The sequence below is a fragment of the Neltuma alba genome, unplaced genomic scaffold, assembly GCF_004799145.2.
Source record: "Neltuma alba isolate B1F8T4 unplaced genomic scaffold, ASM479914v2 tig00012148_pilon, whole genome shotgun sequence".
Classification (NCBI taxonomy): Eukaryota; Viridiplantae; Streptophyta; class Magnoliopsida; order Fabales; family Fabaceae; genus Neltuma; species Neltuma alba.
Window position 1 is genome coordinate 196,854 of NW_021636697.1, and position 16,002 is coordinate 212,855.

General features: G+C 35.6%; 3 protein-coding genes across 3 annotated transcripts; 1 reads left to right on the forward strand and 2 right to left on the reverse strand.

Annotated features, from left to right (window-relative positions):
* Positions 1-1,881: 1,881 nt before the first annotated feature.
* Positions 1,882-5,018, forward strand: LOC114723587 (ER lumen protein-retaining receptor erd-2.2). The gene is made up of 6 exons (XM_028909781.1): positions 1,882-2,332; positions 3,226-3,425; positions 3,605-3,745; positions 3,839-3,919; positions 4,207-4,331; positions 4,694-5,018. Exons 1-6 carry the CDS (start codon positions 2,110-2,112, stop codon positions 4,740-4,742), a joined length of 819 nt encoding a protein of 272 aa, XP_028765614.1. The 5' UTR covers positions 1,882-2,109; the 3' UTR covers positions 4,743-5,018.
* Positions 5,019-5,222: 204 nt separating this feature from the next.
* Positions 5,223-7,004, reverse strand: LOC114723690 (type III polyketide synthase B). The gene is made up of 3 exons (XM_028909917.1): positions 6,661-7,004; positions 6,255-6,515; positions 5,223-6,013 (listed from the first exon to the last, which is right to left on the reverse strand). The coding sequence occupies exons 1-3, from the start codon at positions 6,956-6,958 to the stop codon at positions 5,274-5,276; spliced, it is 1,299 nt and encodes a 432-aa protein (XP_028765750.1). The 5' UTR covers positions 6,959-7,004; the 3' UTR covers positions 5,223-5,273.
* Positions 7,005-7,673: 669 nt separating this feature from the next.
* LOC114723630 (5'-methylthioadenosine/S-adenosylhomocysteine nucleosidase 1) lies at positions 7,674-13,107 on the reverse strand. The gene is made up of 8 exons (XM_028909832.1): positions 12,926-13,107; positions 12,724-12,787; positions 11,608-11,699; positions 10,985-11,091; positions 10,527-10,601; positions 9,842-9,916; positions 8,982-9,074; positions 7,674-8,249 (listed from the first exon to the last, which is right to left on the reverse strand). Exons 1-8 carry the CDS (start codon positions 12,975-12,977, stop codon positions 8,052-8,054), a joined length of 756 nt encoding a protein of 251 aa, XP_028765665.1. The 5' UTR covers positions 12,978-13,107; the 3' UTR covers positions 7,674-8,051.
* Positions 13,108-16,002: the final 2,895 nt, after the last annotated feature.

The window sequence follows — 16,002 nt, forward strand, 5'->3', positions numbered from 1 at the left end:
GTTTTAGCCAATATACTTAATTAGCAAAGATATTTTAGAAATAACAACACTTATTTATTATAAATAACCAACTTAACTTACTTCCTTAATCTCCTCAAATAAGTCAATTGGGTCTTATAATTAGGACCGGAGGAGTATATAATACAAAATCTGAGCATTATCTAAGTTACCACGCAGCTGCCGACGTGATTAATCCATTAAAAACTTTATTTGTCGTGATGGCGAATGCTTTGCCGCCCAAGACTTCCCGAACCGCGTCTTTATCCGGCGTCTTGCTCCAAAGCAACCCCACCACTATGAATTCTCATCCTGATATTGCTTCCATCAGGAAAAATTCAGGGCATAACCCCATAATAATGTGACTCATTAGTACTGTTTTAGATTGAGATTGATATAAATAAAGTCAATTAAAATAAGGAAAGAAAAGAAAGAAAGAAAGAAAAGCATTGAGCTAATATGGGACATACTTGCCAGGTTTTATGATTGCTCGTGGTTCAGCCATTTCCCATTTTTAACCTTTGTTTTCGTTTTCTTTTTCATTCTCCATATCTTTGCTTTCCATTCTGCATACTAAAATACGAAATGCGTGACTAATTAACATTATCTCAACCAATCACAGACCAATTGTGTGACTTTCATGACTTGGGCGTAAGCATGCAAATTATTATTACTATTAGAATTTATTCAGATGTCGTTATATACCTTAATTTAAATGGGTATTTTTCAACTAAAATAACGTTTGTCCTTTCTTTCACAGTGAAAATGATTTCTTGCCAAATTCATTGAGCTGATCACATTATGATGTTTTCCCAATTTTCATTGTTTACCGCACCAACATTTTATTAAAATTATTTGCTTGCATTGTATTAACATAAAATACTGAACTAAAAATATTTAGAACAGAAAAATAAACCAATCGAATCCTAAATAAAATTTGAAATCGATCCAATTTATTTTTAAATTATAATAAAAAAAACTATTTTAAAATCAAAGGGGATACCAGAATTTGGACCTAAAATAGCCCATTGGACTCTTGTGGGCTTACCACACCAAAGGCCCAACATCAATGTATCGGCCCAAAGCTTCGGCTTTGAAATTCACGGATTTCCTTTTTCTTTTTTGGGTCAGTCAACAAAGTCATAAGATTCATTCTCTTTTTAATAAAGAAACAAAAAAGTGAAATATAGGACAACAAGAAGTTCAGGTATAGGTAGTTTTTTTTTTTTTGGGCCAAAACTCAGGTATAGGTAGTTGAACTTTGAAATCCACTTCACCTGCCTAACCCTCTCTATTTTTCATTATCCCCTTTGACTTTCTTTCTATCTTTGACCTGCGTACTGAGGTTGATGACCAAATTTTAGATCCTCTCGCACCTCTCTCGTTGCACCTCCAAATTCCACCGCTGGTTAAAAGAAAAGAAAAGAAATTCCCCCACAAAAATATCTTTATCCGATCTTGCACATTTTGATTGAAGAGTTGCTTAAACAATTTCAAGACGCTTTTTGGTTTTTCAGTTTCTGGGTCTGGAACCTGAAAGTAAATTTAATATTTTGGTTTATAGGTTTTTACTTTTTAATCTAATTATCATAGAGTCATAGCCCATTTTAATTTTTTTTTAGGTTTTAAATCGACAAGTTAATTCAAGGCCAAAAAAATCGACAAGTCAATTTTAACTAATCAGTTAAGATTTGATTATAAATTTAAACTACAGGATCAAATTAATTTAATTTATCACAATGGGGAGAAAATTATATTATAAAAAAACATGCTATAAATGAGCTTGTTTTGCGTTGGTTGAAAGGAATGAATTACCAAAGAATTTTTTTTCAAAAAAAAAAAAAAGAATTGAAACTATCCTCCTCTTTTTTCCTTCTTCCTCGCCTTCCAACTGCAGTTTCGCTCGAATATAGCACAGGCTCCAATTCAACCCTATTTCAAAAATTGGGGACTTGAACTGAGATTTTTTTCTGACGCCCCAATCTCCGGTTCCATTGATCAAGCAAAATCGATTTTCTTCGATTCGCTGTGATTTGTGGCCACCATAAAGTAAAAGATTTGAAGGCAAATCCAGAAGGAGAAGACAAGTGAAAGTACTAAAAGGACGTCGTCATGAGGCCTCAGAGGAACCCGATCCACACCGTCTCAACATGGGTGAGGCGACAACCGCCGAAGGTGAAGGCTTTTCTGGCCGTGGTTGCGGGTATGGCGACTCTTGTGTTGCTTCGAGTCATTGTCCACGATCATGACAACCTCTTCGTAGCAGCTGAGGCCGTGCATTCTTTAGGAATTTCTGTCCTCATCTATAAGCTTATGAAAGAGAAGACGTGTGCTGGTAAACAGCTTTGCCCTTCAACTGGATAACTGCGTTTCTTGATTGATTCTTGGTAATCTTAGGATTTTTGAGACTATTGTGAGTTTGCAATTATTTTCGTGGTGAAAGGTTTTGATTATAAATCGGCATTTGGTTTAGCTTTAAAAAGAAATTTCCTTTCTTTTTCCCCCCTTCCTGGGTTTTGAGAATGGGGTTGACCCAGTTTTCCTGCTTATTGGTTGCTGCCTCCTTCCTATCTTTCTGCGGTAAACATATGATTAGTAATTGTTTTGGGCATTTGAAATCGCCTCATGTTTAGTTTGATGCTCAAAAGTAGTCTAGATAAGGAAAAAGATTAATGTTTTCGGTCTAAACTTTTCATTTGTTGTGGCTACGTTTGAAAATGCTGTCTACATGTTTGAGCCTGGCCAATGATTATCCATTTCATCTCTTTTTATAGGCTACTTATTCTTTTGCTTACTCAAACAACAGTGAGCATGTTTTTCATCTCATTTTTATAATGACAATAATTTTTTATTCCGAGTTCCTCTTGATACAATCTAATTCGTCGACAACGCCCTTCATAAATATTTGGATACTGTAAAGATCGTTACTTTGTCGATGTTTGTGACTTTAAGATTTGCTTTTCCTTTAAAGCTCTATAAGGCTAATCAAATTTACTGATTCCATAAATGTCAAGTGCCTTACTCAATTTCTCGATAATTGCTATTGATTAGAAAGGAGGCTGATATGTGCTATTGTCTTATTCCGCTGATGGGTTCTTATTTCCGTCTTGCTAATATTTTGGGCATGGTATTTTCTTGATAATGTCATCTTTCTTTCTGAATGCTAGACATTTTTTTTTTTCATTTTTCTTTCATCACAACGCATAAATTCTTTGTAATGACGTGCAGGTCTGTCCCTCAAATCCCAGGAATTAACAGCTATCTTTTTGGCTGTTAGGCTTTACTGCAGTTTTGTCATGGAGTTTGATATCCACACTCTACTTGATTTAGCTACTTTGGCGACAACTCTGTGGGTCATTTTTATGATACGATTTAAGCTCAAGTCCAGTTACATGGAGGAGAAGGACAACTTTGCAATATACTATGTGGTAAGAGCCCCTCATTTATACTCATCCAAACATCAGAAGCTTCATACGTATTAGCCCTTTATTTTGATGGAATCTATCTTCCTCTTCCTTCATATCTTTGTGACTAATTACTAGTAACTTGCACAATATTCTGCTATCCCATTAGTTTGACGTACTCTCATCTTGAATATTGATTCCAGGTGATACCCTGTGCTGTGTTAGCCTTGTTTATTCATCCGTCTACTTCTCATCATATATTGAACAGGATCTTTTGGGCATTCTGTGTATACCTAGAAGCGGTTTCAGTGTTACCCCAACTGCGGGTCATGCAGAACACCAAAGTATATTCTCTTAGCTTGAAAGCACTGTTCCTACAATCGTAGGATCCACTCTGTTAACCTTTCTATATAGCTCATTTCACCTTATACTTTCAGATTGTTGAGCCCTTCACAGCTCATTATGTATTTGCATTGGGTGTAGCGAGATTCTTAAGCTGTGCTCATTGGGTTCTTCAGGTACAATTTTCTTGATTAATTTAAATCTGTAATTGCTTTAGTTACCCACTTACCTGTTTGATTCATATGCTTTAGCCACCTATTATTGATCAAAAGACCAAGTGTTCACATTTAAGTCGATAAATTTGGGTTTGACAAAATCTTTATAGCTTAGTAATAGGAATACTCGTTTGCATTCACATCTAATTTACCTTTTCAATGTTGTCTTTTTTGAGTTTTAAACTGTAATACTGCATGTGAAGTCATAATGGCGAGGATACTACTAACATATTACATTCTTGTGACAGGTCTTAGATAGCCGTGGGCATTTGTTGGTTGCCCTGGGATATGGTTTGTGGCCGCCGATGGTTCTCATCTCAGAAATTGTCCAGACTTTCATCTTGGCGGATTTTTGCTACTACTATGTCAAAAGGTTGGTTGATTTTTACAGCTTTTTTATCATCCTGCCGCCTTTCCCTTGCAGCCTTCACTGCGAATATCAAAAGAGATTGAGTACTCTAGTTGGTCCATGAGTTTTAAGGCCTATTTAGACTGTCCTTAAAACTTAATGCGCGTACACGAGTTAGTCTTTGAAAATATCAAACTACTTGCTGGTGTTCTTAGCATCTCTGGATCCCTTGACAAACGAACTAGTGTGCAATGAGTTTATGATCCTTAGGAGCTAACTGGTGCACTTGGATAAAATTAAATGGACTAAACAATTATTAGATCTGATTGTTAGTCTACTAAACAATATTTTTAGACATAATTTTAACCCCATTTGATCCATCGCAGTGTGCTTGGGGGACAGCTTGTTCTCCGTCTTCCCTCTGGAGTGGTGTGATTGAAGATCTTCTGCGATGAGCCCATTCTCACTTGGATTTAACTTAATCTGCCAACACGTTTGGTCTGGTCTGGTCTGGTCATCCTCGCTTCAAGCATTTCGTGTTGATGCACTTTTAGATGCCCATGTCTCGTGATGCGAAAGATGATTCTTTTTTTGATGAAAAAAAGTAACCGAATGTTTACGTTTACACTTACAGTACGTAATTTGTATTCTGTAGTCGAACATACTTTGTACACAAGATTTCTAATCGCTTAGAGTGTCGGCGTTCAGTTTCTTTCTTTTTTCCTTTCTTCTCCTTTTTAGCGTGACATGCTCAAGTTTTAATTACCTTTAGTAGCGAGCGTAAATCTGCCTTACCATTCCCTTGTTACTGTTTCTTATACAGTAAACCACAGAATAGGATAATGAAGGACGATTGGAAATAAAAGTAAGACAGGTCTTTTTAAAATTTATTTAATATAAACTTGTGGCTGGTAAATTATTATTATTTTTCTAAAGTTCAGAACTCGCATGATTTTAAGTAACCAATCAGGCACTTAAGTTCCTGGCAAGAATTCCCTCAAAAGTAATCCCGGGTCCAAAAGCCAGAATCAATCCCCATTCAGCAGCATCTCTGCCATCCCTCTCAATTTTGAGGCCCTCCTCCATCATATACTCCAGTACGTACACTATAGTGTTACTACTGGCATTTCCATAATCCATTAAAGCCCTTCTACTTGCATTCAGCTTTTCTGGCATCAAATCAAGCCTTTTCTCTATCCGATTCAAAATTGCAGGACCACCCGGATGAACAGCCCAAAACAGCTTGTTATAATCCTTATCCTCGTTGAACCCCAAAACATCCGCCATTAACATGTCACAGAACCCTTCAATGTTGTCTTCAATTATCTGGGGAAGCTCTCTTGCTAACTTGAAGCTGATCCCTTCCTCTGTTAATCTCCCATCGATTATCTTGTGTGTGTGGGGCAGAAACTTCTGTGCTGCTGTGTGAAGCTCAAAGAGAGGCCTTTCGCTTCCCACTATAGGATCCGACCCGATTATCATGGCTCCAGCACCATCCCCAAATAATGCCACCCCAACAAGATCATAGGGTCTATCTGCGCTAGGTGGTTTGAACCCAATAATTGTAGTTTCGGAAGTAGCTAGAAGGACTCTGCTTCCCGGGTTGTTCTCTGCAATGTCTTTCGCAACACGAAGGCCAGAGACGCCTCCAGAGCATCCCATGAAATAAAGCATGGTTCGTTGGGTCTGAGGATGGAGTCCTAGACCTAATGTGCAATATAAAAAGATGAAAGTTAATAATTATCTGTTCAGTTTATTCTCTTCTATGCACAAAATTAGAAATTTGCAAAAATATAACAAAATTTCAACACAAATCTTTAGCAATGGTGACTAAACTAGAAGTTAGAGTGGAATTATGAAGATTCAACCTAAATATCATAGGATCTTAATTCATTATGTGAGAGATTAGTGAGGAGTTTGAGCATTCCCTATTGTGCGCTGCATCACCTGTGGCTAGGTAAAGGTCTCCGCCTGGAAGTCTGGCTTCGCTTGAAGAGACATAGACCAAGTGGGTTATGTCTGATAAAGGCCTGCCCCAGTTCCTGACACAAACTTGGGACGCTTCAATTGCCATTTGCGTCACTGCCTCGTTGCATATTTCTAGCCTTTGCTTTACCGTTGGAAGCCCTTCAACCGCCAGTTCTGGAAACTTCTTCAGTATCTCCTCACACATCACCACGTACCTTGTTTTAACTGTAGTTGTCTTGCCTGTTTGCTTACACACCATGAACTCAGTGAATAAGCCAAGCAAGTTTCATAAAAATGCCACGTTTAAAACTTTTTAAAATGATAGTTGATAAGCCTGTGAAAGCTGAGTCCTAACGGGAAAAAATTGCGGGAAGTAGAAACTCACAAAGTCTAGTGAGCTTCTGCTTGAGCTCAGGATTATCACAATTGGTGTCTCTGAAATACCCGTCAACTAAATACTCCTGCATCACAAGCTGATGAGGAAAAGCTTTGCCAAGAGCTAAGATCGTAGCCTTCCCAGGGTTAGCCTGCTTTGTTACTCCTTTCTGAACATTACCCTTTTCTCCCATATTTCCTACTTTCAATTCACCCGCAGCGAATGTTCTCCAGAGAGCTGACGCAGATGAGGCAGGACTCTGGCTTATATGATCTGTCAAGCATGTGCACGGTTGGAGCTCAGGCATGACAACACTGTTTTGGGTGAGACATGAAGTTTACAATTGTTTTATAAAATATGTATTAGATGGAAAGCAACAAGCTCATGGAGATTATGCTAGTAGTTAATAGGTAGGTGTTTAGTTTCAGTTTTAGGTGAATTACATCCTTGTTGATATAAACATATCATTTTCATAAACATATCTTTTTCATGTACTACTCTAATTCTTAATAGAAAACATAATTAACTAATTTTAAGATATTAAAAAAATTATTAAATTAATTATAACATGTATTACATGATATTTTTAAAATATTTATGTAGATCATTAGGTTATATATCAATTTATAAATGAAACAAATTAATTTTTAAAAACAAATAATTTAAAGTAATTTCTTAATTTTTTTAAAATTAGTCAACCCGGTTTTATATTAAGTACTAAAAGTAATATATTCAATATCATTTGTCTGCAACTTCTCTTTTCTGTGTGTTTTCACGACGTTCTGGTGGTATAACTTTCGTTCGTAAAACTCTGGAGAAACTGCAGAAAATCCGATGGTAATAACAGTCTAGAGGACAATTAAACGTTAGTTATCCTCATCTTAAGTTTCACAGCTCACATCCACTGAACGAGAATGCTGGTAATGCCAATGGTGCGACCGAACATATAGGAGTAAAAATTACTGGTGGCAGTAAATTGACCACGGTCACCAGCTAACATGGGCTATCAAACACGTAAGGTGTTTTGATCAATGTAATAACATAACAATTAATCATACCATGACCTTCTTGATATTGACATACAACAACCTTGGACCTTAATAAGGAACATCCATTAAAAAATTTAGCTCCTCAAACCATCATTTCTTTACCACAATCTCCAGCAGCAACAATGAATCATTAGGCTTAATGCAATCCATCAAAAGATGTCAATGGACATCTGCGGGATGAGAGCCATCATTTTGGCTAGCTCACTTGTACGGCAACCACTGCAATATCTATATCAACCTACAAATTGTTGCTATTTTGCATAAAAGGCATAAAATCCCAAACAAAGGTAGTGTAATACAATAATGTAACATTATAATATTAAAAATCGGGTATAAGGTGTAATTAGATTCTCAAAGTTCAGATAAGCACTTTCCACTGATAAAATTAATGACCTTATCCACTGCTTCATCAAGTGCAGCAGTTACGGCAGCCAAATTCTGAAGGAATTCTTCTGCAGTTGGTTTTTCACCGTCAACAAGATCAGTGACAGCTTTTACAAAAATTGCAGGGACCTTCAACAAATCAGCAACATAGGCAATTGCTGCTCCCTGGAGATAAGAGTTCAAATGGAGAAAAAATACTTCATTCAACAAAGCAAAACAAAAACATATAGACCGATTTAGTTACATAAGAAAGAGAGGCACTAATTTAACTTTTCATATTGCCCATTTTTCTGGCGCAATAGCTTGTGGATTGAAGTGATTTAGGCTGAACTAATAAAACGAGGTCTGAAACATTAAGGAATTCAAAACAATAGTGTTTAGTGCAGGATAACGTAAAAAGCAAATAAAGGTGATGGAGGAAGCAAAATGCAGAGAAGTGTCTATTATATTGTAACCGTAAGAGACCAAAATTTGGTCTAGAGTTTCATCAATTTTGTAATTTGCTATTGACTTCCTCAGTTGAACAAATAGTTATGAGTTACGGTTAGGGTTAGGGTTAGGATTTAGGGTGAAATTTCCAGAATCTTTGGCTTTTATTAGGGAAAAACAAAAAAGAGGGCAAGAGAGAATTTTTTGATAAATCAAAATGCAATATAGACTCGGGTGATGTCACCAATCATCAGCATCTTCTTGAAACTTCTCTATACAGCATAGCCTAATATGAAATTATAGCACAAATATGAAAAGTTTTCATTGTATGAATATGTAGATTTCTTCCGACCAAAAAGAAAATAAATGAAAAGAAAAAAAGAATTTGTGGATTTCATAAATTGCTAATTAGGGAGCAGAAAGCCTCTCTACCGCTTGGTTTATAAGAGGTGGAACAAAATAGTTTACCTCCATATCTTTAACTGTGGCATCGTTTGCAATAATACCTGCTTCATCCTGTTGCGTCATATCTAGAGAGTCACCAGTAGACAGCTTACCAACCTGAAATATTCACACCCATTGTTCAACATTAAAGAATAGCCTGAAGTCATTTAAGGGCTTGATTAGGAATTTCAAAGAGTTAGGTGCATTGTAGTAGCATGGAGAGGAGGGGATGGGATGGGGGATATGACCCACTCCATTGATTGAAAGTTTAATGGAAAAAATGAAGCGCGTCTCACTCTCCCTTGAGTGAATGTTATGAAGCCATTAGGGGAACGGGGTAGGTTTGAAGAGTTTACAGAATTATCTTTGTGATGCCATTTGAGAGGTTTGAAATTGGGGTATGGGACTACCACATCCCTTTAGCTTTTAAACATACGTTGCTCTACTCCCGCTCCCAAACCACCCTCTTTATCAAGCCTTAATGTGGGAATAACAACAAATAATATAATAAATCAAACAACATCTGTGTGAATTTAGTGCCAGCGCATGTGCAAATGCAGCTTAGTATATCTGCAAACTGAAGGGCGTTGATGTGAAGCTTTGTTAAAATAGAGCAAAACAGAGGACATGGAATGTTTCAAAAAAATTTTATTACGCACTTCACATAGAATATATATCTTGTTCACCAGTTAACTTCAATCATTGACATGCAACTACGATCCGGATCCCATTCAAATGAGCTATTATATTCACTCAACAGCCTTCATGAACAGCTATATAGCATTGTGATGCAGCAACAAACTTCGTATGTTGACTCATTATTTATCTAAACCATATTAATTATATATACACACTTGGAATATATGCAGTTTAGCGCATAGTACCTTCAGATTAAGTTCCTTTACAAGTTTGGGTGTTTCAAAAGCTTTGCGTGAACCAACTCCAAACAAATCAAAAACCTGCAAAAGAAAGTTGAATATGATTGTTTGCTGATAGCAAAGCTTAAATAGCATGCATAACTGCATAAGCACATTCATATTGCTTGGTATGCTCGTTAGGTCTATCATTCTAATATTAAAGAGAATTTATAATCTTGCCTAGCTGCAGGATACGGATTATGCATCCACCAAACGAACATGGCATATGTAAACCATTATACACAAGCTTTTGAGGACATCAAAATTTATAAGCAAAATCAAACATAAATTTATAAATGATAGATACCAAATTAAGTTTTATACTTTGAAATTAACAATAAAACCATCAAGCTGGAAAAAAAAAGTACCAAAAGTATACAAAGCAACTACATCCCCGCCTTTCACTTGGAGGATATCCTATCACTCACTCTTTTATTACTCTCACTCCAATGAAATTCTTTCACCATGGAGAATAATATTTCTTATCTTATAATATCTCCCGATATGTAGCTGAAAACACAAATTAAAAATAAAACAACAACAACAAAAAATTCTTGCCCCTCACTCTCACATGCATGTAATGAATTTATGCCATATGGAAGAGCAGTTGACAAACCAGGGCCATTGACCACATTTAAAGAATAAGACTCACAGGTATGGGTATTCTTCTGTCATGAAAAGCACAATCTGATATGATGAAAACATCACCAATACTTGCTCCTTTTGCCTGAAAGAATTCACAAACAGTAAATTATAAAACCATGCTTGTACATATGCATACAAGCGCACATTTTCGACATCAGAATCTCTTCAGCAACATGAATCACTCTATAAGGTATTAGGTGTATTATAAAAGTAGTGCGCAACTATTTCCTTCACAAGCAAAGGCAAAAGCAAAAGCTCAAGTAGAGTGAAAATTGATTACAGCAAATATTACCATGGATTGATTTATGAGAAACAAAGAAATAAGATTCAGTATCAAGCAGATCCAAAGCTAATAAATTGGAAAGATTCGAAGAAATAAAGCAACATAATATGCAACTTGATGTTATAAATAATAATTAAAGATAAATCATATCAAATTTGTTGAGAGGGGACAATATTTCATACCTTGAAGCCACCAGCAGTGCCTGCATTTATGATCAAGTCTGGCTTTAATGCTTGAATAGCAGCATATGTTACAAGAGAAGATGATACGGTGCCCACACTATCAACCCCTGAAAGAAATGGCTGCAACTCAGCACATAATTCTGAAACTAAAACTCCCATTTTCTTACTATATGCTCCTTACAAATGCCTTTTTTTTTTTGGGGGCGGCCCGGGGCCGACTTTGATATTTAGCAGCGTGCTGCCAGTAAAGATCCATGCTATGTAGACTAAAATTTAAAAGGGTCTAGTCTTCCTGGAATTAGCAAATCAAACGGGCAACAATGCCACTAGGATATTCTTGTACTAGAGACGCCCGTGTTTTCATTTAGTGGAAATGATTACGATTTTATTACCAAATAGCAACACAATCAAATGCCCTCATTGTCACAAGTCTTCTATTGAAGACTAATCGCGTCATAGTCAACAAGCAAAACGTTGAAGGCTTTACCTTTTCCATTATAAGATGAGAAGAATCAAAGGAAAAATTGATAATTTTTTGCTAATGTCTACTAGAGGTACCTATATGTTTTGATAGGTTAGTCCAAAAGCAGTAGGAAATAAACTGAAATAACACAAAAGCTTACCCAGAGTTGGATCTTTCCCAGGCCAGATTAAATTTATATTGAGATTTTTGTATGTTCCACTATAGCAAACCCAAGGGACCCCTTGTGGAAACCTGCACCATTGTGGAAAGACATAGAGATATGAATATATGAAAAGCATCAAAACCCACAACAGTCTATTTTACCTCTATCCACTAGGTAAAGAGGGAAAAAGAACTAAATTAAGGATGTCAGCTCTGAACATGCATGCGTTATTCTAATAAAGGGACAGACCTGCGATACAATCTTTAGGTGTTCATCATCAAATTCTGCAATGGAAATATGATATGCAAATATTTTCTATAGTTCAAAATTGCTCCTAAGCACATTCCTCCACAGGCAGTGAACTTTTCCTAGTCCTTTTTTTCAGCCAAAACAGAAAATTGATTTAGTCATTAAAGATCATTCTTCTCCCCAGTTGACCCTCAAAAGACAGCCTCTCAATTTAGGCCCTAGAAGATGACATTTCTTTCAACTTGATCATTCAAAAATCCCTTAATTTTGTTCCCCAAACATTTCTATCTTTCAAAATGGACACTGCCAAAAGGATTTGGAGCTCCTTGATATACCAAAAACTAGGTATCCAAAAACGTCATTTTGAAGCTTAACATGTCTGAGAAAGTGCGTATCAATCCACTCCTTACCTAATGATGGGATATTTTCATTGAGAACGTGTTTAGAGAATTAAATAGAGGTTTTATCTTTAATGAATGACAGTAATAGAAAAAATAATTTTCAGGAACCCAATTAAAAGAAAAATGATCTTTCAAGAGTAATCATTTATTTAGTCTTTAAAAAGTTCGAAACTAGCAAACCTTTTTTTTTTTTTTTTTCAGTACAAGGCCACGGTAAAAACCGTGCAGGAAAAAGCAGGACTAAGTCAAATCTAACAGCAGGAAAAAAGTTCGAAACTAACTATCTAAGGAACACATTACGCTAGAGATTCTCTCTTTCTACGCTGAGACTGACTCAACAGCAAGAGGTCAAAGAACTTGTTCGTCTGGACTTGAATAAAACAAAGTGATCTACAAACACCATCTAAAAGCATTCTAGAAATTATGAGAGGCTAAAGCAATGATCAATAAGATAAACACCTACAAAGAGTTAGTGTCCTCGGTGAGCTGGAACCTATTCACAACAGGAAGCGCCTCAGACTGCATAGCTGTTGATCCAAATTAACGTAGTCAACAACAAAAAACAAAATCACCACAAAAAAAATGAGGAAGGGATAGAACAGAGATTACAGAGAAGAAGGAGGAGGGGGAGGAGGGGGAGGAGGGAGTCAGTGATTGGAGATTACCAATGATGAAGACGATGCTGGAAACAGGTCGCTTCTGAGGTTGATCAGCCATGGCTCCCTTCCCAGCGTCTGATTGGTCGCCACGAAGAGCCACAGCTGCTTCCAGAGTCCTAAGGTCTTGATAAAGCCCTATGCTTTTGTCGTTGCGTTTTCTGACTTTTCTTCTATTTTACCAATAGGTTTTTGAGTTCGGGGAAACCGAAATCAGTGCTCACGAAACTCCTTTGGTGGCAAATTATTTTTGAAGATAACTACCAAATCAAATCAGTACATGCTTTTATGTACGCGCGAGGAAGTACGAGGCTACGAGCTATGCAAGGACAAAACAAATTAAAAAAAAAAAATTACTACTAATTTACGTAATGAAAGTTTTGATTTTCTTTCCTGAAAAGTTGAAAATACATTTGTTATGAGTAAGTCGAAAGGGAATTTGAATCTCCCAATCGCGCATCAGCAATTCCTTCAATTTATCTTAATTTTTACTTCTAATTATTAACTTGATCTGAATGGTTGTTGCGCTCTTTTTCTTCTTAATCGGAGGAGGTGACATCTACTATCTTTTATTTTTTTTCAGATTATAAATTTTAATTGAAAGTTTCTGGAAATCAGGGGATGCGATATTTATCTCTTTAATATTTTATTTGAATTACATATTCATAAATGTAATTAATTGGAACTTGCAGATGGATTCAACCAGTAGAATTTAAAATTAAGACAAATAGAAGAAATTACAAATTGAGGGAATCCAAATTTCTAAAAGGTACCCATATGGCCATATGCGCATACAGAGCTTAAAACGAGCTCTATTATACCATCTGAGTCATATAAATTGTCTAATTTTTTTATATTTTATATGATTATTGGCCATTAGACGTCTTTTGTTATTTTATCAGATTTGAAAAAATAATTGAGCTATCGATCATTTATTGCCAGAAAATAAGTGGAGGGAATAAAGAATGGCCACAGCTCACAATCTCTTTTCTATCATAGAATTAATTCACTCATAAACACAGCTCAACAGCAAAACAGGGAAGCCATAAATGCAATAACGAAGCATAACAAACCAAAACAGGGAAAGAATAATAAGCATTAGGCACGAGGTTTCACAAGCACACCTAGTGTCTTGTCCTGAGAGTAGTATGGTCCCTAAAAGGCTTTTTCTTTTTTTGGACTGACCCTAAAAGGCATTAATTTCACATTATTAGGATCTAATAATGATGGAGGCCAGAGGACGATGGTTGATTTGGGAATTGAGATGGAGCGAGGTAGACAAGTGATTAAGAAGTAAGAAGACCACCTCAATGAGAAATAGGGCATAAATCCATGGCAAAAAAAAAAGAAAAAAAGAATAGGGCATAAATCCATGTAGTATGATCCTCTGGAGTTTGAGCTTATCGTCGCAGGTAACAAGTTCTTTGAATATTTATACACTCTTGATGCATATATAATGGGTTGAGAATTACAAGAACTTATAACAGGATAATGAGGTACTCATCCGGTCCTTAATATAAGACATATTTATATTTGATTAGATTAAAGAAGTTAAGTATATTAGTTAATTAAAAAAATATGATATGTATTTTCTAAAATACCATAATCATCTTTCTTAATATCCTCCTTCCCGCAATTATTTGATTATGGTTGAAGAAGTATCTATACGAATAATTTAGAAAAAAATTGATAAATATGAAAAATACGTCTCATATTTAGGATCAAAATTAACTTAATAATAAGGTTCTATATTAAGAACCCAAAGAGTATACTTGTAAAACAAAAAAAATTGCATAAACGTTATTTTGCTGTGATATGGCTGGAAATAGTGTAAACTACTAATAATAGCGCTGATGTAAAGCCATAAATGTGAAGTTAGGAACGTGGCAATTTGGAGGAAAGAATAGGAGTGGATCGAACAAGGATTAAGGAGCACATATTATAATGGATTATAATTAGGGGGAGCACGAGCATGCTTCATATCTGGGCAGTGCCATCATGTGCGCACATGAACTCTGTCACCTTCTCCATCCATCCCACAGAATCTTTGCTCTCAACTTCTCGCATGACCTACCCGCGCTTGCTGTCTATGACTTCCATTTACTAGCATGTATGTGAATTATTACTTCCAGTCCTAATTATGATTATAAGAGCTAATTAATTAATTTAAAGAGATTAAAAAAATAAGTTAAATTAATTATTTAATAAATACGTGTTGTCTTTTCTAAAATATCCTTGTTAATTAAGTGTGTTGGCTAAAACTACAATTATTATAATGACTATTTTAGAAAAAATTGTATAAACATAGAGACAAAATGGATTGATATCTTATATTTAGAACCAAAATAAAAGTCAAACAAAGTCTTATATTAAAGACCGGAGGTTGTAACTTTTTAAAAAATAATTTTAGGGGTAAATATGCAGAAAATTTTTTATCTCAATTTAGGTGAAAATATTTTTGAGAAACTGAAGCAAATACAAAAATCCTATCTAATTCACTAATAACATGGCTTCATCATATAAAATTTTTCATCATATATCAAAACTCTATATTTTTAATGAGATCTGATAATACTTGAATTGCATCTAATATTATTGTATGAAATAATTGGATAAAAAATATAGATGTATAAAAAAAAGTAAGACCACTAGTTTTTTTTCCTTCAAGTACAACGAAAAACATGAAGACTGGTAGTTTTATGTTGCTCCAAGCTTAAATTACTTCAGGACACCGTGACGGTGGGATTTCCAGGTAGCGCCACATGATAAGCATTTTTTTGTGTGTACAAAACACATGATAAGCATTGATTTAGCCTCGCAGGAACGAATGTAAATTGATTTTTTTTTGGGTACAAGTTTTATTGTTTAGGTAGGCCCAGAATCTGTTGGATTTTAGTAGTTGGATCCACTATTTATCGATCGGGTATTCAAACCCATGGCCCAACTTCCTAGCAAACTGAATAGAAGATTGAAGTTGTGCGCTTCTTCTTCTTCTTTCGGTGTAACGAAGTTGCTTCCTTTCTTTCTTAAACCAAACAAAAGGGTTGACAAGATTCAAAGCAAAATGATGGTTATTTGGAATCTGT

Bases quoted from the DNA above. Each gene is read 5' to 3' on its own strand.
- LOC114723690 (XM_028909917.1), bottom strand. From the start codon at position 6,958: ATGCCTGAGCTCCAACCGTGCACATGCTTGACAGATCATATAAGCCAG. The intron at 6,516-6,660 runs GTGAGTTTCTAC...GTAAGCAAACAG, and splicing joins GCAGAAGCTCACTAGACTTT to GCAAGACAACTACAGTTAAA. The intron at 6,014-6,254 runs GTGATGCAGCGC...ATTGCACATTAG, and splicing joins AGACCTTTACCTAGCCACAG to GTCTAGGACTCCATCCTCAG.
- LOC114723630 (XM_028909832.1), bottom strand. From the start codon at position 12,977: ATGGCTGATCAACCTCAGAAGCGACCTGTTTCCAGCATCGTCTTCATC. The intron at 12,788-12,925 runs GTAATCTCCAAT...TTGGATCAACAG, and splicing joins CAGCATCGTCTTCATCATTG to CTATGCAGTCTGAGGCGCTT. The intron at 11,092-11,607 runs GTAAGCTTTTGT...CATTTCTTTCAG, and splicing joins TGGGAAAGATCCAACTCTGG to GGGTTGATAGTGTGGGCACC.
- LOC114723587 (XM_028909781.1), top strand. From the start codon at position 2,110: ATGAGGCCTCAGAGGAACCCGATCCACACCGTCTCAACATGGGTGAGG. The intron at 2,333-3,225 runs GTAAACAGCTTT...AATGACGTGCAG, and splicing joins GAAAGAGAAGACGTGTGCTG to GTCTGTCCCTCAAATCCCAG. The intron at 3,746-3,838 runs GTATATTCTCTT...TTATACTTTCAG, and splicing joins GGGTCATGCAGAACACCAAA to ATTGTTGAGCCCTTCACAGC.